General features: G+C 44.6%; 1 protein-coding gene across 16 annotated transcripts in view; it reads right to left on the bottom strand.

Annotated features, from left to right (window-relative positions):
- KIAA1328 (KIAA1328 ortholog) overlaps positions 1 to 26,917 on the bottom strand; it is a 282,897-nt gene that overhangs the window by 229,608 nt on the left and 26,372 nt on the right. For all 16 annotated transcript variants that reach the window (XR_014787484.1, XR_014787486.1, XR_014787485.1 and 13 more), the window contains one exon: positions 24,980 to 25,095. Coding sequence is in view for 13 of the 16 variants with exons in the window: in XM_084832825.1 (XP_084688951.1) it covers positions 24,980 to 25,095 (116 nt within the window). In the remaining 3 variants the exon portion in view is untranslated. The remainder of the gene's footprint in view (positions 1 to 24,979; positions 25,096 to 26,917) is intronic.

The raw sequence follows: 26,917 nt of genomic DNA, 5'->3' as shown, positions 1-26,917 counted from the left end.
CTTAGACTATTAGTCCGTCTAGGACTAGTCACCTGCTCTAAGAATAAATCAACAGTTCTCACAATGGAAGGATGTAAGCATAGGGGTCCATCCAACTATCGGTATTGAGACCGGTGCTTTTTAACTTGTTCATAAATGATCTAGCGTCAGGGGTGAGCACTGAGGTGGTCAAGTTTGCTGACAACACCGTTATTTAGGGTGGTTAAAACAAAACGTCAGTGAAGTGCTCCAAAAGTATCTGTCCAAACTGGGGTAAAGGTAACTGGTGCCGGGCACACACTGTGGCTTAAATAAGCCACTGTGGCTTGTTTGATCGTGCAAACTGGCTCAGTGTGCAGCTACTGTGAAAAAGGCATTGGGGATTATTAGGAAAGGAATCAAAACTAAAACTGCCAATATCATAGTGCCTTTAGCCAAAATCTAAGGTGCAATCACACATGGAATATGTGTACAGTTCTGGTTGCTTCATCTCAAAATGGGAAGAGCTGGAAAAGGTGAAGAAAGGGGTAAGCAATATGATCTGGGGGCTGAAGCAACTCCCCTATGAGGAAATGTTGGGGCTTTTCGGGTTAGAAAAAAAAGACAAATAAGAGGGGGACATGACAGAGGTGTATACAATTATGCATGGTATGGAGAAAATAGATAGGGAGAAGTTTTTTTCCCTCTCTCATAGTACTAGAATTCCAGCGTCACTCAATGAAGCGGAATGCCGGGAGATTCAAGAGAGATCGAAAGTAGTACTTCTCCACATAGTGAATACTTACACTATGGAATTCTCTACTACAAGAATACTAGTGTTGACCACCCACCTGGATAGTGATTAGAACAAAATCATGGAAGATCAGGTTACTATGCTATGGCACTCATGTCCTGCTTGTGGGCTTTCCATAGGGATCTTGTTGGTCACTGTAAGAACAGAATGCTGGTCCTAATAACCCTTTGGTATAATCCAGCATCAAGGCTCTTCTTGTGTCCCTGTGACAGAAACACCTCTTCAGAGTCTCAGGCAGAGGCCTTTCTGATCACCTGCTACCTAATTCTTTTAACTGAAGATGCCCAAATTGAATCTAGGACATTCTGCATGCAAAGCACATTTGCCACCACTGAAGCTATGTTTTATGGGGTCTTTTGGGTTTCTCAAAGCCAATGTTCATGTCATGCCACCTAGAATCTAGGGCTAAATAACCTCAAATGCTTCAACTAGAAAATCCAAGCAGAGATGAAAGAATTATGTCAGCTAGGAATGTTTGTGTAAATACACTTAATTCATAATTGCACAGCCAGTTACTAAGCTTAGCCCCACTGACCTTTGGACTGAACAGAGATTGACCATCTTATTGTGGCATAAACTTGCAAAGGCAACAGATCTGTCAAATGCATGATTTTTTAAAAAAAATTATTGATTAATATATACTGCTTAATATAATAACATATTTAGGTGATTTATGCATAACAATATTAAAATCACAGCTTAAGATGCACTACTACAAACAGTTTCAACTACTACAACAATAAAAGCAATACAAAAAGCAGTAAAATGGAGCAGCAGCATGATTAATTATAATTAAATACAAACCAGGGAAAGCCTGCGTTGAAAAGTGCACTTTCGGGAGACATTGAAAACATACCACATTTTCTGCCTCCCGAACCGCATGGGGAGGGTGCTCCAGAGGCTGGATGGCACTACTAAGAAGGCCCACTTTCAAGATGCTATTTAACAACATTCTGTTGGCCATGGAACAACCAACAAGCCCTCCTCTAAAGATCTTAAAGGTTGGGTGGGTAAATATAGGGGCAGGGAGTCTGGTAGGTATCCTGATCCCAAGTTGTTTAGGGCTTTGAATGTCAACAAGATAACCTTGAACATGGCTCAGTAGCTAAAAGACAGCCAGTGCAGTTCTTTTCACACAGGTGTTATGTGAACATAGCTGGGTGTCCCACTGAGCACCCTAGCTGATGCATTCTGCAGTAGCTGCAGCTTCCAAACCAGGCACAAGGGCAGGCCCACATGGAGCGCATTACAGTCATGAGGTTACCAGTGTACAGATCACCGTGGCTAGACAGTCCCTATCCAGGAATGGGTGCAGTTGTCGCACCAGCCAAAGTTGGTAATGGACACTCCAAGCCACGGAGGGCATCTGGGCCTCTAATGACAGAGATGGATGCTGGATCACCCCCAAACTACAGACTTATTCCTTCAGAGGAAGCACAACCTCCTCTTATCAGGATTCAGTTTCAATTTATTGGCCATCCACCAGCTCAGAACATATATCGCCTTTCCTTACTCAGACATTACAGACAAATAGTGCTGGGTGTCAACAGCATACTGATGACACCTTGCCCCAAATCTCCTAATGAGTGCTCCCAAAAGCTTCATATAGATGTTGAACAACACCAGGGACAAAACAGTGCCCTACAGAGCCTCTCGGTTCAACTGCTGGGCATAGATCCAATGTTATTCTCTGGAACCAACCCCATAAGTAAGAGCCAAACCACTACAACAAGGTGCCCCCAATTCCGAACTCATGGACCCAGATGATACCGTGGTCAATGGCATCAAAAGCTGCTGTGAGATCGAGAAGAAGTAACAGGAATGCACTCCCCCTGTCACTTTTCCTAGGGTGGTCATCCATCAAGGCAACCAAGGCCAATCCATCCTGAATCCAGACTGGAATGAATCAAGGTAATGAGTTTCATTCAAGAATGCCTGCAGCATCATAGCTTTAAGTTGATTAAAATGAATCCTCTTTGGGACTTCTAAAGTGCATGCTGTAGAAATCTCCTCAACTCTCAGGGCATTTACTAGTTCCTACCCACCATTTTCAGTTTAGCAAAATACTCAACCAGTAAGGGTAGAGACATCAGTTTTGTTGCTGAACAAGGCTGCCAGACTGTGTTCCTCCATTTCCATTAGTGGAATCAAACACAATCAAGTTGCACAGGTGGTGAACACACAATTTGGAAGGCAGCTCCTTATCACTGGGCTGAAAGAAACACCCACCTTAACTTTCACAGCCTAAACAGAATTTCTCTTCGTTACAAAATGTAGACAGTTCTGCATCCAAGTCAACATGCAAATCCAGCAACATGATTTTCAGTCACTTCCCACTGCCCCCTTAAAACATTAACAAGTTTATGAAAAGATCTTTCCAAGGACACACCCATCATCTACCAGGAATGAAACTATGTTGGCACAGCTGAGGAAAGCTGGCTGGCTGGGCTGTGCAGAATGAGGGCAAGTCAGCCGTTGCCCTTGGCTGGATGTAGATATCTCAGATAACAGCAGTCACCTTGGCTGGACAATCAGGCCTCAGCATCCAAATCCTTTGGCAAGGCTGACTTCATAGGTGGCATCCTGGTCCAACATGCCAGCTGCCTTCTCTTTCTGCACCTGCATTGGCCCAGACAAGAGGAGGCCTGAGACAGCTAGCTCTTCCTTGTACTCTCCTGACTTTTCAACACTGCAATCTGAACAGCCGGAAATGGTTTCATTCTTAGCCCTCCAAATACATCCTTTACACGGCCCCCTTTGAAATCACAGTGGCATTTAAACAGTCACATTTGTGCTGTTGGGTACCGCTGAGTCCTGCCGGTTCCAACACCTGCTGTACAGTGCCAGTAATATTTTGTTTAAGGTCAAAGGAAGGGTTTAAAGGATCTTAACATCTCTCTCTCTTCACCATTTGATGACACTTATAAAAACAGAAATACATGGTTATTACCAACAGCCCTTTCTCTAGGACTAAAGGAATAAACAGACAACTGCCTGATCTCGGAGTTTCCCTTACACACCCTGAGGATTCCTTTTGTCCCCCAAGGTTTTCATCATAACTCTCTCTCTCTCTCTCTCTCTCTCTCTCTCTCTCTCTCAGGGCTGCATTCCCTCAGGGGTAATCTGTCTGAGGCTGCATGCTGACAGCAGCAAGGGCCAAAGCCAAAAGTGAGCAAAGCCATCCCCATCCCTTTCTCTTTCTTTCTCTCTCTCTCTCTCTCTCTCTCCCCCTGCCAACCCCTTCTCTATCTTTCTCTTCCTCCCCTCTTCCTCCCTGCCCAGCAGGCAGATGGGAGAGGGACAAATTGCTCTTTTCAGCAGTCAGAACGTTCACTTGCAGATATCTCCTCCCCACCCTTCATCGCTCCCTCCATTTTGGCTTTTCCTGTCGCCCCGCCCCCGCCCCCACCCCCACCCCCACCAGAGGTCTGAACTGATCGCTGGCAGATGGCTCTCCCCACCCACCCACTCCCCTTCCATCACACCATCTGCTTTGGCTTTCCTCCTTTTCCCCTCCTGCCCTCCTTTTCCCTCTTGACTCCCCCGCCCACCTGCATGAAATTAGGCTGAGGGCCACACGAAATTAGGCAAAGGGCTGCAGGTTGCCCTCCCCTGTCATAAGAGAACAGTCAGGATTGCCAGAGGGCTGTATCTTGTCTTTTTTAGCAATGATTTTCATGGATAACCTCATTTTCATTTGGAAATAAAGCATAATGTACTTCATGTTTTGCTGCTGAAAAGCCAGCTCTGTGCCTCCTGCAAAGTAGTCATTTGATTTGCAGCCCACAGAATGAAGGGCTCCAAGTTTGTCTCAAGGAAGGTACTAACCAACCAACCCCCCACTCCCCACCCCACCCCAGGAGAGCAATTGGTGAAGGGAGGAGGGCACTAACAATTCCTTTGTGGTACTTTATAAGCCGCACCCCGAAAAGCAACATTAATAGCCCAGGTGCAAAAAATCCTCACAAACCTTAGGAGCCTGGCTTGAGAGCAATTTAGATCCACCCATTTTTTCCTTCTGCAGGTCATAACTTGGTATGCTGGCATTATCTCTTTTTCCACACCTGCCACCATTTGATATTCAAAAGGTGGGAGCCAATTTAGGTCCCACCACAATTTGGGGATAGGGAGCGGTCATCGGGTTAGGTTCAAATTGTGTTTGTCACATAAACGTCACTGTGTGGCATCGGGCAAAAGCCCAGCACCTGCACACACCCATCCCCACATATGAACTGGGAATAATAGCCTGAAGTTCCATAGCTGCATTTTTTACCAGCTGAAGTTTCTGAATGCTCTTCAAAAGGCAGCCCCTTGTAGTGCATGTGACAACGATCCTGTCAAGGGCTCCTTGGAGGCCCCTCTCAGCCTAATCCAGTAGCCAAGTCCAGACACAGACAAAGGGATTCTTTTCAAAGCTTTATTCCTCTTTTACAACTTAACAACTCTACTGTTAGCAACTAGATATGAGCAGCAGAGTACCTATGCCCTACGTTGGAACAGTTGATCCCCGTTTGAAAGGGAATCACTGGCAGACCCTGAACTTAAGGGCTAGGGAGAGTCCCTCCCCTTTTCCCTTGGATCCTCTGGGCGCAACCGTTGTTTGCGCGCCAACCAGGCACTACGCCTCCTCTCCGCGCCCTCCATTTGGCGCCGCTCCCTGCGTCAGTGTCGCGCGTCCAGCAATTTTGCTTCCCGCGCTCTGTTGCTCCCAGGACTGCTATCTAAGCTAGGAATGCCGGTGGGAGGAATCTCTGTCAGCTGTTGGCCCTGGGAAAGATGAGTGTGCTCCTCTCCCAGGAGCGGCTGCTCTTCCTCAGAATCAGAACTACTCTGGGATTCTATGGGCTCAGTGTCCACCCTGACAGATCCTATCTTTATGCCACTAAGCCATGAGGGACCATGTCTCGGTCCACCTTCTTCAGAAATGGGCACAGGTGGAGGGCCAGCCTATGCTGGCAACGTGCACCTGGTCACTGCTGCCACCTAAGTCTAAGAGAACCAAGAAACTGTGCATCTGGGGGTTTTCAAAGTGCAATTCCATCAAGAACAGGCTGAACCCTGTTCCCTGTATCCACACTCCTACTGAACAAGGGCACTTCTGCCTGAAAAAAGGTTCAGTTGGTTAGCCCAGATCTAGTCCCTCACCCATTTCAGATGGCAGGTCAGAATCTCCACAGCCCTGTTGGACCAAAATGAAGAGAGAACATAAGAAGAGCCATGCTGGACCAGACCATCTAATCCACCATTCTGTTTGCACAATGGCCAAGAAGATGGCCCAATGGCAAGCCCAAAAGCAGGACATGAGTGCAATAGCGCCCTCCCACCCACATCCCCAGCAGCTGGCATGCACAGGCATACTGCCCCTGATACTGGAGGCAATATTTAGCCATCATGACTAGTAGCCATTGATAACCTTATCCTCCATGAAATAGAGGTGTGTCATCAGCATACTGACGATGGCAAATTCCAGACAAGGGCTCTCTTTTGCACATCAAGCCACCCCTATTTGGGGCAATGGTAGCAATTAAGCAGAGAAAACTCACCACCTCTCCAGCAGCCACCACATTTTCCCCCATGCACTCTTGCTCAAGACTGGCTGTTTGTACCTAGAACTGCTTCTGTGATGCCCAGGTCAGTGCTCCACTGAGGAATCAGGCGTCTTGTATATTTGCATAAGAGTAAGGGCCTTACGCGCAGGTATCCATAAACCTGCCCAACATAAGCCTCCCTTCTTCCTCTGGCTGGCTTGATGAGTCCCAGCCCTTCTCCAAAGTCTGGGCCTGGGTAGGGGGGATTGTCCCTGCAGGCCCTTTGTCACATGGACAAGGGCTGATCATGGAGGTAATTGCATAGCTGGGACCTGAGCAACACTCCAACTCTTATGCCAGCTACACAGGAGCCTCTCACATAAAAATGGCTCCTCCACAGCCAGGTAACACTGAAAGGGCCACTCGGAGGAGCAGTGCATGCACACTGTGCCACCTAAAGGCACAGCTGAGCTCTGCGACACAGCCATTTGAGTTTGAGGACATTTCTACACCAGCCTAAAATCCTGCATTTAAAATAAGGCTTTCTGCTTGTTTTAAATGCAGGATCACCACTGACTTCCTTTATATGTGCTTCCTCCCCCCCTCTTCTCCCCGTATCTGAGTCTTCCATTATCTTTCATTGATCTCGCTCCTCTTTTGCCGCTTTAAGCCTTTTACGTAGGAAACTCAAGCAGAACACAACAGAGTAATTTGATAGCTCATTATCTGCAATCTATTTAAAAATGGACAAAGGGCATTTAGTGCAGGATGGTCACGGCAGGGTCATGGCGTCATGTAAAGAGCTTTCAAACTTCCATGAAGGAGCAATCTCAATAGCAGGATAAAAGCTCAGTGTGAAGGAGCCCTTAATGTTGTTTCCTTCACTCTTAAGTGGGGGAGGGAGAACATGGGAGGGGGGTTCCCTCTTTCCCAAAGCACCAGATCTCTTCTATGGTTCATCCTCTGGCAGTCTGGCTACTACAATTTTACAGCCCTGAGGAACACCCTGAGTCTTTTAGCACTAAAGACCCCATGATGACAATTAAGTCTCTCCAATTGAAGATTTTGCCCAGGCATACTGGTTCAATTCAAGACAGCACACTTCACAATCAGACATGGGGAAGCTGGAAAGAGCCCAGCCTGGGGAACGATAGATGAGGCAAGACCAGAAAGATTTGGATTTCTTTGACTTAGAGAAACCAGGGAAGATGTTATCCGCATCTACTCTGGAAGTTATTGGTTCAAAATGATGCCACAGAGAGATTTAGATGGAGCACTAGGAAAGGTTTCCAGACTGTAGGCAAAAGGCTGCCCATGGTGCTGTGGAATCTGGAAACTATTTAAGATGCTGAACAAACATTTGTTTGGATAAGGTTACAACCTCACAGTGAGGCTGATTGTAAATTCAAATAAGAGAATAGCGGAACTCTGAATTCTAGCAGTCTGCATGGCCCCTTCTGCACAGAAAGCGTCTCCACTCCATATCATCAAGGAAAGGGAAATACTTCCTGTGCAGGCCAGAATACAAGAGCCACAGGATCATAGAATCATAGAATGGGGTTCGAAGGGGCCTACAGGACCACTGAGTCCAACCCCCAATAGGTCAACAGGTCACAGTGGCATCCAGAACTGAAAGATGCCAATGATCTTCAACGTGTGGTTGGAGCCCCTCACTTGGGTCACACCCATTGGACCACCACCATCTTCTAAGGAATGGCCAGACACCAAGAAGGGCGGGGCTCCTTGGTGATGCAGTGGCTGGACTGGGACCAGGGAGACCAAAGCTCAAAGCCTCACTTAACCACGAAGCTCACAGGGTAACTTTAGGCCAGCCAGTCACTGTCTCTCAGCCTAGCCTACATCATAGGATCGGAGTGAGGACTAAATTGTGGGGGCGGGGGAGGGAGAACCAAGTACTCTGGTCTGAGCTCTTCAGAGGAAACACCGGGGGGAGAGCAGATCTAAATGTATTAACATGAGGTGTGCAGTAGAGGTGATATCAGCAGGTGCGAGCTGTGAATGACAAGCTGGACTTGCTGAAATCCGTTCATCTGCACAAAATGGCAGGAGTGTGCAGTCCTCCTTAATATCCTAAATATCTAAATATCCTAGAGGGAAAAGGTGGACATATGCAATAAAAAATTTAAACTGAGTCCCATGTTGCAGGCTGGGATTAAAAACAAGCCCTCGATGTGATAAGGCTAAAAGGTTCTGGAACACATCAGAGAATTCATCATGCTATTTTCCTGCTTTGGCTTCTGGCTTGTCTTTAGTTCTTGAAGCACAACTGAAGGGCAAGCTCTTTGACTTGATTCTTGGCACATGCTCAGGGTCAGGGCTCTTGCATCAACGTACCCAGGCTTAAACTCTGGAAACAGCCACCTTCCCTCGTTTCCGCACTTCTGAGAATCTGCTGACCTCTGCATGTAGCAGCTTGCTTTATACCCTTCCAAAACTATCACGCAAGGAAAATAATTCTCTCAATAGAGACTCTCCTCTATGGGGAGGGAAAGTTGCATCTTGCTGTCCTTCAAGAAAGGTAGGCGCTGGAACATTTTAGAGCAGCGGCTGAGGTCAGGACTGAAGTTTGTTCTTCTCGCAAATATTTGGAGTGACACAAACTATATCTAAAAAGTGCCAAGAGCAGATTTTTTTTTTTAATTTCCTTTGCAATTTGGGGAGGGATCAGGGAAGGCAAAGCATCTCTGATTTGTATATTAAAGCACAAACATCTGTCCTACTGATGATATTCTAGGGAAGCACATTAGCATAAAATTTAACGATGTCAAATAAGTGGATGTGAAATAGGGACTGCGTAAAGCCACTATTTCCAAGCTTGACAGAAACATCACTGTTTAGAAATGCAAATGAAACCATTATGTTCAATAATTATATGAAAATATGAACAGTTCAGCATGTTTTCCAGCCCTGATGGCGGTTAATGGGATGTACGCTTATGTAAATAACTACTATTAAAGCTAATGCTGAAAAAAACTAATAAATTCACACTAAAGCAACTGATTTAGTACGCTTTTAAAGCCCAGCAGTGCTCACTTATTAGGAAGGAGTGCATTCTTATGTTTAGAACTCATCACTGTTACAAGTCACTGCAACTCCATCAATTACCCAGCATTAATGAAAATGGGACACATACAAAAAAAAAATTATTGCCTCTCAGCAGTTTTCCTTAAAGACAAAATATAGCGGTATTACTGCCATGGGGCCTGGAGGGGAACTTATCAGGAACATAATCTTTATTGCTACAACTGCACTTCCTGCATTTTAACCCAGGGGTATTTCTCTTGCCCCCCAAAAAGAGCTACACGTACTGTGAAACTTACACAATGCACACCTGTATTGCAAGGGGAAGCTTTGAAAACCCAGAGTCACTTTTCCAACATAAAACAGAGATCTACTTCCAGAAAAGTATCACCCAACCATCAAGGAAAGTCAGACAGGGACACCTGGCCCTGAAAGTCGAACCTGACCCAGCCCACATAAAGAGAAAAGGACAGAAGACTGCATGTGTTTAGCTGGTCATTTGCTCCATTTCCTTTACAACAGTCATGGATCTTGGGTCTTCCCATGACTGGGGTTATTTATTTATTTATTTTCTATACCGCACCATAGCCAAACTCTCTGGGCAGCTGCAGTTGGAACCCAAACGCAAGAACTGTGGATATAAAAGCTCTCCAAAGATTTACCCTGATAGATTAAATGTATTCAACCGGTTATCAAGACTTCCTCTGCAATTCTCCAGTGGGACAAGTAATTTTGGGAGCAGATAAGACAGTGAGTGAGGCGATAAAGAGGCTTTCAAGTTTTACTACTGTTTGTGTCAGGTTGGCTTAAATTCAAAAGGGTGTGGAGACAGAGGAAGCAGAGCCAGTCTCTCTGCGTGAGAGTGCTTCTTCAGGTATCTTATCTATGCTAATCAAGCAAGCAGAGAACCCAGATTAAAAACAAAGCTGGGGGAGTGGAGTTTGAGTCTCCCTTTTGGTTTGCAACCCTCGCCTTCACTTGAGGGGGCATTTCTCCTAGCTGATGGGATTCCTACTTCAGCTGAACAGTTTAAATGGTAGGCCTTCTTTGAAAGAATGGTTGCATTTGTAAATAAAAGGTAAATGTAAAATTGTAGCTAGCTGTTGAAGTTTCACCTCTTTTACAAGTTGAACCTGTGAACTGAGAAGCAAGCAGCAACGTGTATAACGGAGCTTACTAAGTATGCATAGGACTACAATTGTGCCACAAAAAAGTTTAGTGTTTAAGGCATCTCATTAAATTTTGTATTAAAAATTCTGAGAAAATTAAAATAGGCATCTTGCTGGCCAAAATCAACATTTTCCCACATGCTGAGGTTTGTATCAGAAAACAACGATGTAAAAGTTATTTAATATTTGCACTTATATCAAACAGATATATTTACGGGGGGGGGAGAAGGGGGGACTATCAAAAGCTATGGAATAAATCACAGGTTAAAAATGAAAAAAAATGTTATCTGTTTGACTATCTACATAAAACCTGACAGTGCAATTCTACACATCTACTCAAGAGTAAACCCCACTGTATTAAAGGGTGCTTACCCCCAGGCAAGTAATGAGTTATAACTTCATCAATTTCCTCAAACTGTGTTGATAAATGCAAATAATATTGTTCCACTGTCATGGTGAGACTGGACTTAACAGCTGGGTAGTAGAAACAAATGCCTGGCTACTTTGCCTAGCAATAATCTGTAGAACCCTGCATACAGGTCTGGTAGTGCTTAAGGACTTGGCAATCATAAGCATTTTTGTTCATTTTTGCATCAGCAAAGAGTCTGTTTTCCATCATCACCCACGGAAATCCTTTCACACGCTAATTATTTTTCATGTTTTGATACACTTCTATTTATGACTACTGTACTGTATAAAGGTATTAGGGACAAAATTAAATGGGACCATGAAGTTACAATCCCTTCAGCTCAAGGCAAACCTAGTTGCAATGAAGGCAGCATCTCTTTGCATGATTCAACAGAAAGCTATGTCACACTGGTGTCCTGTTTGCATTCTTAAATGTCGACACAGAACACAAGCAATGGAGGGGACGGTCCAAGTCAAGCAGAAATTGTACATGGGTTTTGATACTGCCCTAAGGTTATGGCTTTTTTTTTCATAATGGTGAACACCATATTGACTTTTCTACATCCATTGCATTTCCTTTCACCTATTTGCTTTTTGGTTACACTCCACCTATATACTCTCTAACATTTGGGGGGGGGGGTGGCCTGAGTATTCCCAGCAGCTGTGTGGGCAGGAAGTTTCAGTCTGTTGCCCGCCCCCCAGCTGAGCAGAGCAGAGGAAGCTGCTCCAGCTGGTCTAGGGGCTATGGAAGCAAGCAAGTTCCCAGAGAGAGAGCAATCAGAGCAAGCAAACAGGGGGAGCAAACAGGAGTTGGCCAAGGGAGCTGCAGTGGAAGAGGAGACAATGGAGACAAAGGAGACAAAGGCAAAGAGTGGGACTCTGTTTTTAACCTCCAGTAAGTAGAGGACAAAGCACAGGCTACTCTAGAAGAATCAGAAAGCTAGACACAAAAAGGGAAAAGAGACTATGGAAGGACAAGACTCTCCAGTGGTGGTGACTTGCAAGGTCTGTGCCATGTTTGTTTTCTTGCCTGAGAACAACATAGCCTACGCGTGAAACAAGTGCAAGTTGATCACACTGCTGGAAGAAAAAGTAAGAGGACTGGGGTGGCGACTGTCAACTCTCCAGGGAATAAGAGAATACGAAGAGTTCTTGGACAGAATGGTAACTACAGGAGCAAAGTGAAGAACAGAAGCTTGAAGAGCAACAGCAAGCTGAGGCAGAAGAGGAAAATGCTGAGGTGAGGAAAAAAGAAGCAGAGGGTTCTCCTTGGAAAAGGGTGACAGTTAGGAGCAGAAGAACTAGACGCCACTCTGCACCAGTGGAAGCAGTGGAGCTATGGAACCGTTTCCAGGTACTTGAGGATGAGACTGGAGGACAGCCTGCAGAGGAAGAATTACAGGGGAACCTGCATGAGAGTGAGCAAGAGGCTGAAGGTCAGTCAAGCAGAGGCAATGAAACCAAGGCCTACAACAAGAAGAAGAGTAGTAGTAGTGGGAGACTGCTTGCTGCGTGGGATCGAAACCCAAAAACGTCACGAAGACCCATGGACTTACCAGGTATGCTGTCTCCTGGGAGGATGGATTAGACACGTGACTGAAGTGTTGCCTGCACTCATAAAGCCCACTGACAGCTAACCTTTTCTTCTCATCCTTGTGGGAACAAATGATACCGCCAAGCAGAGCTACAAAGAGATCACCTCAGACTTTGAAGATTTGGGAAGGAAACTCAAGCACTTTGGAGCCCAGATAGTCTTCTCATCCATCCTTCCAGTAGTTAGAAGAGGGCCAGAAAGGGAAAGAAAAATACTCCAGGTGAATGACTGGCTATGAAGGTGGTACCGAAAAGAGAGATTTGGATTCTGGGACCACAGGCTATACTTCCGGGAAGATGGGCTGTTGGCAAGGGATGGATTGCACCTCACAACGGCTGGGAAGAATGTGTTTGGCCACAGCATGAAAAACTTCATCAGGAGGGCTTTAAACTGAATCCTATGGAGAAGGGAGATGTAAAGTTGGGGGTAGCAATGGATGAAGGCTCATGCACCACAATGGAGAGAACAGCTCTAATAGTGCCCAATAATAGTCTTCACAAACATGTAGGAAGAAAGCCAAACCACGAAGCACATTGTCTTCTATGTCTATATACTAATGCCCAAAGTATGGGAAACAAACAGAACGAACTTGAACTCTTAATACAGGAGGGAAATTATAACTTGATAGGTGTAACTGAGACTTGGTGGGTTGACTGTCATGACTGGAATACAGCAATTGAAGGTATAACTTGTTCAAAAAGAACAGGAGGAATAGAAAGGGAGGTGGGGTTGCACTGTATGTGAAAAATACATGTCTCTGCACAGAAATACAGGAGGATGAGCTTGGCAGCCCCATCGAGAGCAACTCGGTTAAAATAAATGGAGCAAAGAATAAAGGGAACATGGTGGTCGGAGTCTACTACCGGCCACCCAATCAAGGATAAGATGAGGATGAAACTTTTGAAAAGCAAATAGCCAGTGTTTCAAGGAAGCATGATGTAGTAGTAATGCGGGACCTCAATTTCCTGGGTATTTGTTGGGAGACAAATTCTGCAAAACATGGCCCCTCCAGGAAATTCCTGACTTGTGTGGCGGATAACTTCCTCCTACAGAAAGTAGAGGAAGGAACTAGAGGATCGGCTATCCTTGACTTGATCCTAACTAACAGAGATGATTTAGTGGATAACGTAGCAGTTACAGGAACTCTGGGGGAAAGCGATCACGTTATACTTGAGTTCTTGGTTCTAAACGAAGCAAAAGCCGAGTGTTTTTGGCAGCTTGAGATCGATGGGCATATGTTTTTTGCAGCTTGAGATCGATAGGCTATTGCAGCTTGAGATCAATAGGCACATGGTCAAGGAACACCTAATTACTTTGAATGAGTTCAAATCTCCAGGGCTGGATGAACTGCATCCTAGAGTAGTAAAGGAACTGGCAGAAGAACTCTCAGAACCGCTGTCTATTCTCTTGGAGAAATCATGGAGGACGGGGGAAGTGCCAGATGACAGGAGGAGAGCTAATGTTGTCGCTATCTTCAAAAAGGGTAAAAAGGAGGAACCTGGGAACTACAGACCAGTCAGTCTGACATCAATCCCTGGGAAAATTCTGGAGCAGATCATAAAGCAATCCATCTGGAAGCGACTTGAAAACAAGTGATTACTCGAAGCCAACATGGATTTGTCAAAAACAAGTCCTGCCAGATGAATCTGATCTCATTTTTTGATCAAGTAACCTCCCTTGTAGACCGGGGGAATGCTGTAGACATCATATAGCTCGACTTCAGCAAAGCTTTCGACAAAGTGCCCCATGATCTCCTGATGAACAAACTAGCTCAAAGTGGGCTAGATGAATCAACTATCAGGTGGATCCACAGTTGGCTACAGAATCAGACTCAAAGGGTGCTTCTCAATGGGACCTTCTCAAACTGGGGAGAAGTAACGAGTGGGGTACCGCAGGGCTCAGTCCTGGGCCCGGTGCTCTTCAACATTTTTATGAATGACTTGGAGGAGGAGGTGCAGGGAATGCTGATCAAATTTGCAGATGACACAAAATTGGGCGGGAAGACAGAAACAGAATCCAAAGTGATCTGGATAGACTGGAGCACTGGGCAGAAAACAACAGAATGACATTTAATAGGGATAAATGCCAAGTTCTGCACCTAGGAAAAAAAAACCAAATGCACAGTTACAAGATGGGGGATACGTGGCTCAACAACACTACAAGCAAGAAGGATCTTGGAATTGTTGTCGATCACAAGCTGAATATGAGGCAACAATGTGATGTGGCTGCAAAAAAGGCAAATGCTCTTTTGGGCTGCATTCATAGGAGCATAGCTTCCAAATCCCGGGAAGTCCTAGTTCCCCTCTACTCAGCACTGGTTAGGCCTCATCTGGAATACTGTGTCCAGTTCTGTGCACCACACTTTAAGAAGGATGCAAACAAGCTGGAGAGGGTTCAGAGGAGGGCAACAAAGTTCAGGGGACTGGAAACAAAGCCCTATGAAGAGAGACTGAAAGAATTGGGCATGTTTAGCCTTCAGAAGAGAAGACTGAGGGGAGATAGGATAGCACTCTTCAAGCACTTGAAAGGTTGTCACAGAGAGGAAGGCCAGGATCTCTTCTCTATCATCCCAGACGGAAGGACACGGAATCATGGGCTCAAGTGACAGGAAGTCAGATTCTGGCTGAACATCAGGAAAAACTTCCTGACTGTTAGAGCAATACAATAATGGAACCAATTCCCTAGGGAGGTGGTGGGCTCTCCCACACTGGAGGCATTCAAGATGAGGCTGGACAGCCACCTGTCACTTGGATTCCTGCATTGAACAGGAGGTTGGACTCGATGGTCTTGTAGGCCCCTTCCAACCCTACTATTCTATGATTCTATAAAGTGTCTTCAAATGCACCAAGCCCTTTTAACACAAGAGCATTGCACTTCAGCACTGGAAGTCTCATTCCCTTTATGAAAAGAGAATATGCTGGAGCTCAGTGTAAGAGAAAGAGTTAGTAAACATTAGACTCCACACATGTACACTTTAGTTTGTCAAATATTGCTGATTTTATTTATTATATTTCTAATCCGACCAATAACTAATGTTCTTTGGGTGGACTGAGTACAGACTTGTGTCAATGTAGAGTTCCCAACATGTCCTCCATCTCTGGGTTGGACTCCCCTTCCCGCCCCTTCCCTCCCCCGACCCTCTTCTCCTCTCTTGATCTTTGTATTCCTTTCTGTATCCATGATTGTTCTCTCCCCCACCCCCTCCCCCACGAGTCAGCTCTCATGTTGGCTGGGCTCTTCTTTCTTCAATTATGCTACTCATTTTTTCCATTCTTCCTGTCTCTCTTTCAGATTCTGCAATTTGGGGAAAGTTACAGTTTGGGGTGGATGTTGATTGCAGGGTGAATAACATTTTTAACAATATTAAGGAAGAAAAAGTGGAAAGCATAATCAAAATATGAATTAAGAAAGCTTGCAATCAATTAAAATCCTACTAAAATTAATACAACGGATGCTTGGTTAATTTCAACTTTTTGCTCAACCTTTTTTCTGGACTATGTCCAGTGCAGTTGCAGAAGACAGCTCAGGTCACAAGAAATGTACAACCTAAGGGAAGCACAAAAGGCCAGACAAGAAGCCATTGAGACACCAAGATGGTGATGGAAGCTAATTTGTTCGCCACTACATGGATACGATCATTGTGATAAATGGTTTGCAAAAAAAAGAAAGAAAAGAGAGAGATACCAATTGCTTTCACCAAATAAATCCTTTTCTCCAAAAGGGAGGAGAAGGGATAAAAAAGTGTTCTGCCATCTGAATCATTGAAACTATTTTACAAGTGAAGGCCATTCTAAGGTTAAAAACAGTAAGACAAATTTGCTGCTGATTAATAATAAAGCCATTCATTTTATTCTTCAAATCTAAAGTAATTACAAGCCAGAGTATGGCAAATGGATTTAGCTGAAGCCATTATTACGTCAGGAAAATCCTTTAAAGAAGAACAGTAATTTAAAAGACTAAACTGAATAATGAACTCTCCTGAACAACAATTATTATGAGATTGATTTATTGAAAGTGCATTTAATCATGCAAGAAATGTTTAAAACTTTGCAAAATAGTTCAGGAAGGCTGCAACGCCAATCACAGGGCTGGTCCAACGTACTCATTACTGCCAAGGAGGCAGGAGAGACAGGGGAATTCATTTCAGTAGGAGCAATAAAGTATATCAATTTCTCTGAATCCACATTTCTAGTCAATTTGCTACAGTGCAGGCTCCAGCAATTAATGATCTCATTTACCACTTCTGCCTCCATTTAGAAGACCTCAATCTTGGCCTCCTCTTGGGTCCAAGTGTCAGCAAGCAGACCATAACTCAGAAGTGCAACCCGGGTGTACAGAACAGCCACAGTGTGGAGTCCATTGTACAATTCTCCGTGTGGAGGCTGTTTCCACAGAGAAAGGTGCATGTTCAAAGCAGCTCACCACGTGGATTGGGAGATTTGCTCCATGTGTAGCCTCAAACCCTCCAAGATGGAATACGTTCAATTCTAAATGAACACTAAACAATTTCCTAAACGAATGAGTACTATCCTAACTTGTGTATTATCAGGAGTCCCCACAATGTCCTTCTTACACTAGGGAGTTAATGCAGACAATCCCTCAACAGGGAGCAGCTCCTTCAGAAAAAGCAAGGCTCAACTATCATTTGTTTGTTCTTCTCCCAGCTTGCCTAGCCTCCAAGCACTCGGCCTGGTTATTTTTTAATTTATATTTTTAACTAACCCCACCATGTCATCTTTGAGTGAGTCACATCTAGGGATTGGCGACAAATTCGTTCCACCCGAATTTTTATGCCAATTTATCCATCTTTCCTGAATTAAGTGATACTGTTCTTCACGCAAAAGAAAGCACGCATTAGGGAAAAGTGCATGGAAAAATCCATATGCTGGGGGAAATGCACACAGAGAAGTGCACAATAGTGAAAATTACTCACAAATGGATTGTAATACGGAAAACAGCTTGCAAAAATGCATACATTAGCAAAACACGGACACAACAATGAACACACAGGGAAAATGCACACAAAGATGCTTATATTAGGAGAAATGCACACAAAATGCGTAGTAAAGTTTTGTACTGACTTTTAAAAAAATCATACATGGATGCAGAATCATGCCAAAGTAAACTAAAAGTCAGGAAAATGAGAAAATGAGCAGAACCAAAATAGACAAGATTCACCCATCCCTAGTCACAGCACGTAAAACAGAATAAAACCGCCGCTTATATATGAATACTAACTTAACCAAAGCTTACCCTTCAATAATATGCATTTACACATAGATTTTCCTGCCGTGAGCTCTTTGAACACTTCTAAAAAATCCTTGCAACAACCCTGTAAGGTAGGCCAGTATTATTTATCTATTTCATTCCATTTATATCTGGCCCTTCATAAAAATCCTCGGTGGATAACAATATTAAAAATAAAATACAATAAACAAACATATAACAAAACCAATGAAACAGTAAAACAATCAGCAGTGAGAACTGACTGCAGGGCCAACTAACTACTTAAAAATACCCAGATAAAAAGATGAGTCATGGCCTGGCACCAAAATGTCAGTAAAGTAGGCACTAGGTATACCTCTTAGAGGAGGGCATTCTAAAGTCAGGGCACCACCACAGAGAAGGCCCTGTCTCATGTCACCACCCAATGTACTTTCCCTAGCAGTGGGATGAGAGGGACCTTGTCCCACAGATCTAAGACCACAGGGAGGCTGGTCCAGGGAGAGGAGCTCCTTCAGATACCTGGGTCCCAGTCATTTAGACCTTTGTAAGTCAACACCAGCACCTTGACCAGCCTGGAAACAGACAGGCAACCAATGCACCTCTTTCAAGATCGGTGCCATATGCTCCCTGACAACTGTCTCTGGTAGCATCCTGGCAGTGGCATTTTGCACCAGTTGTAATTTACAGATCGTTTTCAAGGGCAGCCCCATATAAAGTACATTATAATCATCCAAATGAGAGGTGGGTCCTGTGGCTAAGCTATCTCTGTTGCTGGTGCATCAACCACAACTGAACAATCTGGGTCTCCAGTGACAAAACCAGTTATGAACCTGTCTGTTTATAAAGATCTGCAGGAGAAGCCCTTTCGAGGACACTGCTGCTTGCAGAAGCTCGTTTGAACCATCACCACGTCTTCTTCCTCCTCCTCGCTGGTTCTCAGTGTGGCACAGGTGCCTGCACTGGAGTCTGCCTCTTGCCACAAGGCAGGAAGTTAAAGCAGAGTTCTGGGGAGGCCCTGCCTCCCCCAGAAACTAGACGCTGGAGACTGCCTCTGGGCCCCGGAAGACAGGGCCCCTCCCTGGGCTAGCTGGCCTCCTGCACTCAATGAAAGAAAAAGAATGGGGCAGGGGGAGGAAAGCAAGCACTGGAGCAGAGACCTTTCTGAAAGGGAGCAAAGAAGCAAGCTCTCTGCAGCTGCTCATGCTCCAGCTGATGGATGGTGGGAGACTGGTCTTCCCCTTACCAAACAGATGGCTGGTGAAATGGTGGACAGGGAGGGGGAAAGAAGAGCACAGCAGAGAGAATTTAGAGTAAGGAAGGTGACCCAAGACCAAGGAGTTTGAGAACCACTGAACTAGCATACATGTGGATATGCAACTATACCACAGAAACATATGGTTGGAAAGCCATCTGGTCCAACATGCCCAACTTTAGGGCCTCGCAGGATCCACCCCAAACACATTTCATGTAGTGTGCCACAAACAAAGACAGAACGCCACGCCAGAAGTGTCTGCAGGTCACGTAAACATTAAAACCTATCACTGACGGCGGCAACAAGGCAAGAGGAGCTGTGCCTCTCTCTAAAACGTGGATCTGGACAACCCTCATGGCAGGGACTACAGAGCTAATAGGGGCCAGAGCCTTCTGCCTAGACATGAAAGTGTTCAGGGTGTTGTGTTGCATTACAATGCAGTCCGTTCTAGATTGCCACGCACTTCTTTGCTGACAATGCTTTGAGGTTTAATCCCACAGAGCCAGCATTAAGGGCAAAGTGTCATTCTTTAAGCGTGCCCTGTTAATCCCAGCTTTAGCAACCATGAGCTACCCAATCCGCCTTTGTTCTCAGAAGCACCCAATTTTTCAGGGGACCAGCTACGCCAAGTGAATTAAGACCAAAAGTCTCTTCAAAAGCATTTCTGAGCTTTGATAAATTTAAACACTTAGCATTATTTTAATGCCGATCTTCCTTGATGTTAGTTTAGGAGTTCATAAAAATTTCAAGTCATGTGTTATTTACCCAACAGCCCTTGACTGTGTCTTCTACGTTTAACAAGTTCCTAAATACATATATTATTTAACTGATGCTGCCATTACGGTCAGGCATATAAATATTCAGGGACTTTTTAATAAGCTGAGCTTTTATCCATTAGGCCATAATGGCTGCTTGGAAACCTTTACTAGTAGCAAGCCCAAATGCTTACTATGGGCGCCATCTTCAAAGACTGAGGTGCTCAGAAGTTGACTCTTTTTCTGCTGCTTTATTTAACTGCCTTTTAAAAACCAAGTCACCATCTCCCGCCATCCCACAACATAACAAGCATACCTTGTGGCATGGACCAGCAGACAGGCAGAAGAGTGAATGTATTCTGAAACAATACAGTCCTTTTCTGTAATTTCTGAGACCTACGCTTTGTGCAGGCACAGAACCCAATGTGTGCGATTGCACAGAGATCATGAAGAACTATATAATACATTCCTCTTGCTTTCCCACAGCAATACTCCATGCCATCTGTTAAACAGCACGGTCACCTTTTCTGTCCCAAGAATAATCACTTCTAGAACCAGCCTGAGACATTCTGGTGCCTGAACCAGAAGCATACCTTAAAATACAATCTCAACTGGCAATAACAATCCAGGATTATTGTCAGAATTCATCATGTTTCATATCCTAGAAAAGCCAGATTTTGAGCCATGTGGCAAGGTGGCAGATGCCTGTATTTTTAGAGATACAAGCGCATTACATACTGACAGTTCCTGTAACTGGGTGCTAAACCTCTACAACAACTGTCAGTCAAGCACCTGTTTAGCCAACTAAAGGTGCAATCCTGTGCGTGTTTAGATGCAAAAAATCCTACAATTCCCAGCATGGCCCAGCCATCATAGCTGGCTGGGTCATGCAGGGACGTTTAGAGCTTTTTTCTGTCTAAACATGCATAGGATTGTGTCCTAAGAGATGAAAAGATTGAGTGTGCAATTTCAGAATATTAATGTCTGGTTAGGTCAAGCACCACATGCCAAAGGTTGCCTTAGGCCAATGAAAGTTAACTTTTCCAGCACCAGAGAACCCACTGGAAAGTTTTGTATTTCTGAATGCAAGAGAGCTCAATTTTCCTTTTAGTGCAAGCTGGAATTCTCAGGAGTCCAACAAATTCTACAGATTGCACAAAAGAACTCTGGGTATCAGAGATGCTTTAGGTGCAGGTCTGCCTAACTGCAAAGGAACTGCAAACATAGCTTGCCTGCTTCCCATCTCTGCCTTAGGCTAGTACAGGAAGATCAAATGAAGAGCTGACAAAGGTCATAACAAAACAAAGGCAATGTCCACTTTAAATGCGTGTCCTTCAGCAAGCAATTCCGCTCTTCAAGATGATGGGTTATGGGTAGGGTAATTAAGAGTGCAAACACTATTAGTTTATGAGCACTGTTCAAATACTGCTGCTTTTTACTCTCTTCGGTTCTGATGTTTGTTTGTTTTACATTTTGTATTAGTGTGCCTTTTAAGTGAGTGTGTATCAGTTTGAGCGTCTTAGATACAAAGGCAATACATTTCTATAAATAAATATAAAGCATAACGGAGGTTGCTGCGATAGTCATAATGCAGACAAAGCGCACACACACACACAAATAACTGACATGTCTCTTGTGAAATCCATCTACTCCTCTCCTGGTAGATGCTGGTTTGCCAAACACACACAGAGCACCAATAGCTAAGGCATGTAAACTGTCTCACCCATCACTGAAGAGCACTCACAGGGATTTAACCCCCTCCGTTTAAGGAACAGGTATATATTTTCATATCGTATATTCTCAAAGCTGTTGATTTGTTCCATTATCTCCACAAGGCAAGAGACAAGACTGGTTCAAAGGAGGTCCTATTAAGGCTAAAATGACAGAAATTACTTCGGTGTGGGAACAACACAGCACACCCACTGTGAGCCAGGAGCTCCCTTGCAACTGTTTGCTATCTTGATTAAAACTGGATCCGCTCCATTTACCCTCTACCATCAATGCTGACCTGTTGCACCTTTCACTGACGTCAATGAAAAAATGGTAGTTGTTATTATCCCCATCAGAACACGTCCCCTGAAGAACCTCTTTACTTACCTTCAACATTTTTCAGGAAATATATATATATCCATCCTCCGATAAAGCCTCACTTGCCATTCAAGTTAACACAGAGACTATTTGAGAATAGCTACTGACAAACTGTGCTTCAATTGTACAGTACCCTGAGAGTTCAAGAGCTTTTTTTTTTTTTTTGCAAGCCCAGCCCACAGGATCCTCTTCTGCCCCAGGACTGAATACCACCAGACAGACGCGGCGGCATCTCACCTACCAGCCTCTTCCCTTCTCTAGCCTGCTAATGTCTGTCCCAGCCAGATTCCCTTCCAGCCAGTGTTACCTTAGAGCAAATATTGCCAAATCATCAGTGCATTTTCACAGTTGACTTGGCAGTAAGAGAGTATAAAAGCTTGCTTAAAAAAAAAAAAAGGCAGATTCAACATCAGTTCACAAGAATACATCATTTGTCCCCATGAGCAATTCCAACAGTCCCCAGATATGCCAGTGCATGAACTTAAATACCATGTGAGCCATGCAGTCAAGGATATGGCACCCACAACTCACAAGCCATCAAAATCACAAAACAAACTACTGCTGGCTATGGCTGGAATGGCCCAGAGTTCACGTTACATTTGTCCATGTATGCATAAACAAAGTAAGATCGAACTACATACACCAGCAAGTGCTGTATCAGGTAAACCAGCCCATGGCCTCTCAGACTTCTAACACAGATATAAGAGCTTCACGGAAGTGACCAGGAGCAGGAGGGTGAGAAGTGTCATGTATGGACGTAGCCCATAATTGTTTTGAGCATGTCCTCAACCAGTGTCTTCCCACATTCCAACAGAACACCAAGTTTCATCACCTTCTTTGCAAAATGCCAGGCATTTGTATTCCAGGTTGATAAGTCATTTATACAGTTCCTTGGCCACTGAACAGACTTCCAGAGATCTGAAATTAACTGATCAGAGGTAAGTGAAGGGTTTTGAATCATTCATGTATGATGGATAAGTGTGCGCATAGTTAAAATTATATTGTTTTAAATTATGTCCTTGTTTTATGTTTCTACTTTTTATAGAGTTTTATGTAGTGTAAAATCGCATGTATTAACCTTCTGCCATCTTTGCCAGACTTCTCCTGAAAGAAGTATTTATGCTCGAATAGTCTCTCGCCAATAAAGGTAAAAACAAAAACCCAAAGGGATATATTTCCTTCTCGATAGCTCAGGAGCACTCATTAGCATTAATGGAAGTTACGCATGCAGAAATGCACGGAAGGAGAAAGAATCCCCCCCGGAGTGTGCATTCCACCTCTTATCCATAAGCATATGCAAAACTCAAAGCCTGGAACATTGTACTACCAAAGGAAGCACGAGACACTGAATGCAGCAGGTATGCACAAAGTTTCAAACTCTGTCCTGGAAGCCTCAAAGCTCAGGCCCTAATACCCAAACCATTTTCTATAAAGCATGTTTTGTGATCTTGCAATGGGGCAGCCTTTTCCTGCTTCAAAAACATTCTAAAAACACCTCTCTTTTTCTCTAATTGAGGATAAATACCTTGTATGTTTTGAACTCATGAAAATGGTTTCTACAAAAGACACATGCACTTTCAATTCAAGTTATAAACCACAAACTCATATCCTACTTGTGGGTCTCCAGCAGGCAGCTGGTTGGCCACTGTGTGAACAGAAGGCTAGACTAGATGGGCCCTTGGTCTTATCCAGTACAGTTCTTCTTATGAGGGAGTGGGTTGGTGTTTTCCACTGAGCCCTTTTCCCCATAACAAAAAACTTTCCCTCCACCACGATGGAGCAGGGGATGTAAATGTATTTCCAAGCACGCAAAACCATCCGCAGTGGAATATGCGTAATACAGGTTCACATGACATCACTGAGTGCTACTTCGGAGCTTCCAAATTCCTCAGTCCAGAAATGTGGGTGCTGAAACCCTGTCTGGTCCTGTCACATGGCTGAGAGATCCAACAACACGCTGAGAAGCTGGTACCTCCAGCTTCCCAGTTAGAGCAGCAAGATGGCAGGAAGGGCGGGGGGGGAGCGAGGCAAAGGAAGTTCTTGCCTCTCTGTAAGACACCTGCCAGGCTTTGGCTTGTGCACTTTTGGGTTCAAACAGCAGCAGAGAAACTGCTGCATGAGGGAATCTGTGAAAAGCCATCTGGCCAGTGTTCTACTTTGCTCACTGCCCTCAGCTTCTAGCATCCTCCCACTCCTTCTACGAGAAACCCCCAAGCAAGACTTACTCTTGCACACAATCTGGCTACAGGAAGAGAAAGGACACAGCACCATTTGCTAATACCCAGTTAGCCATTGCTCTGTTTTCATTCAGTGATCGAGCCACTGGTCGCTCAGTCAAATTGACGCATTAGCATTCTTAGCGTCTGTTAAGAAATGAAGCCATAGCAGCAGTTCAAGCAACCCTACATGCCTGATCCAACTGGAAGACCACATCAATTCTCTTTTCAATTTGGTGCACACACCCCACCTACTATTCTGAATCATTCAACCCAAGTCTTCTTACTGTTGTGGGGGGCTTGAAATAAATAATTATGCAGGCATTTCAAATATCTTGAAGTCTGAGGAACATCCCAAAGGTTTCAGTGGAGCTCTCACAGGTAAGGTTCTTGGTGACTGGTGCTACTTCTGTCTGTTCAACCACCACAAAGCAGAGGCACGTCGCAAAGCCACCAAATTAACCGAACAGCATGCCATTTTTCTGAGGGAGGACCTGCCAGATCTGAGGACATCGGGGGACATGGGACATCTCGGTACATGTCGCAGGAAGATGTGGGATGGTACCTCTCTATAAGGCTGCTTTAGCTAGCCATGAAACAACTGGAACAAGATTAAACAAGAAAGCTGGGAGGGAACAGTCTATATTTTACTAACACACAAATTCTGTTCTGTTGTTTTTAAGTTGACAAATATCTATTTCATGGCAAAGCAACATCCTGGGAACAGCTGGGTGGCAGTTTCAAGCTCAAATGAGCCAGAAGTGCATGCTGGCAAGTCACCTCCGATTGCTTCTGAATGGCAGCACATGGAGATTTATGCCCAGCTATAAATTAGGACAATTATTTCTTTCTGGTTTGCTTTTTTATTCCATGCAGCAAACTCTACGCTTTATCCCCACACACACACACCTTTTAAATAAAAAGGATATCTTCCCTTTCTTTGATAATGAGTTCATTTTGTTCCTCGAGTTGTCTGATCTTCTTCTCAAACGACTCCTGCTCAGCTTTCAGTCGTTCTTCTGTCACCTCTTTTTCCTCGCTCACCCTGAAAGGATGAAAGAACACACATGCTATCAGACAAATACGATGCAAGAACATGAGGAGAGTCAGTGCCAGCCTTAGGCACTAGGGCAGCCCTTCCTCTCCCAGTCTCACTGTACTGCCTCGGGGATGTACGGCATTCCTGCTGCTCCTACTGCTCTTTCATGCTGCCCTTTGTCACCCGCAAGCAACTGACACGTTTCATTGCTTTCAGTCTCAGCAGCCACCGCATGAAGCGGGTCACAATGTTGTTGCTATCTGGCCAATAGGGAAACTAAGGCTGGAGAGAACAATTTGACCGAGGCCAGTGAGCCCAATGGCCAACGCGGGATTTGAACCTAGGTCGCCTATATCCAAATCCAAGAACTGAAACGGATGAGCAAAACTCTCACGTGACATCATCAGTTGCTGGACTGTACCATTTCTGACTGCAGGTGAGGGGACAAACGTTTGAAGGTTTCCCACCACATAAAATACTGCCTACACTTACTCAACTACAATACTAGGGAGGAAGTGTTAAGATGGCCTTTTCCAGGACCCGTTGTAAGCACAAATGAATCTTTCATCGGGAGGAACATTCCACCCCCCACCTTCAGCCTGAAATGACACAGCCCAGCAACACAAACATTATGGGGCTTCCTCTTGTCTGTTTTAGTCTGCATTCACCAGACTCTACTGGCTCCTCAGAGCCTAGTCACATACCCCCGCCCCCAAAAATTAATTTTTGAATTGACAGCTCCCATTGCTGTCATCTACTTCCTAACCTCTAGCATACAGATGCGTGTTGCCATTTCTCTAGTGAGCCCCCCACTGCAAACAAACGGAAGCTGAACTTGAACATAAGCTAAATTTTTCACTTTTTAGCCTATGGAACAGTTTGCCACTGAAATTTGGGGGCAAACCACCAAATATTTTTGGGATTTTTGCCAGCGTTGCTGTGGCAGCAGCAGGAGTGCAGCCAGCAGGGGGGAGGGGTGTCAGGAGGGGGGAGGGAAAGTGGCCCCCGGATCCTCCAAAATTGCCTATTCCTGCTCCAGCCTATCACACAACTGAAGAACGTTTGGATGATGCATCACAGAGTGGGGGGGGGGGGAGCAGACTTTGCAAAAATAAGCCTTAGAAGATACAATTGCTCACAGGTGACCAAAAAGCCCAGCAGAGAAAATGGATACACATGCTTTGTCAGATTATGTCAGATTTATGTCAAGGCCTATTCAAGACATGGTGGAGATTACTGTGTACTTTAGTGCTTTATGTCTCACGGCAGAAACGCCAAAAATGATTTCTGGGTCCGTCAGGAAGAAAATCACTGGAAGTTAAACAAAAGCTTTGGCACAGCTGCTGTACTTTAGCGTCTTTTCCCCCTCCTCTCCATCCCTCACCCTCAGCCAGTTCTCCTTGCTGTGTTCAGCTAACGTACTGCTCTGCATGCCACTCATTCTCATTATATCAGCCTTCCCCAACCTGGTGCCCTACAGATGGGTTAGACTGCAACTCCCATCTCTCCCAGCCAGCATCGGATGGGCTGCAAACATAATTCCGAGGCCTGCTTGATGGCGCACAAAATCCAGCTTAGTGTCAAAGTGCCTTGCTTGTCTGTTGGCAAACTTATTTGATTTTTCGAAAGCAAGTCCTCCAAATAGGAGACAGGTTCTCCTAAAAGAACAGATGTGATAAAAGAAGAGACTAATTTCCACTCATTAAGCATGCACCACCTACAAATTTTGTCCTAGCATTAAAAGTAGAAATTGCTTAATTACGGATTTAAGAAGTAATAGGAAAGATCTCCGATAAAGAAAAAGCACTAACTAGCAAATAGAAGCTGG

Source organism: Heloderma suspectum, chromosome 2 (assembly GCF_057233095.1).
Source record: "Heloderma suspectum isolate Gila_16-S chromosome 2, 16-S_ref, whole genome shotgun sequence".
Classification (NCBI taxonomy): Eukaryota; Metazoa; Chordata; class Lepidosauria; order Squamata; family Helodermatidae; genus Heloderma; species Heloderma suspectum.
The sequence above is the reverse complement of the archived record's forward strand: the minus strand, read 5'-3'. Positions and strand labels throughout refer to the sequence as shown.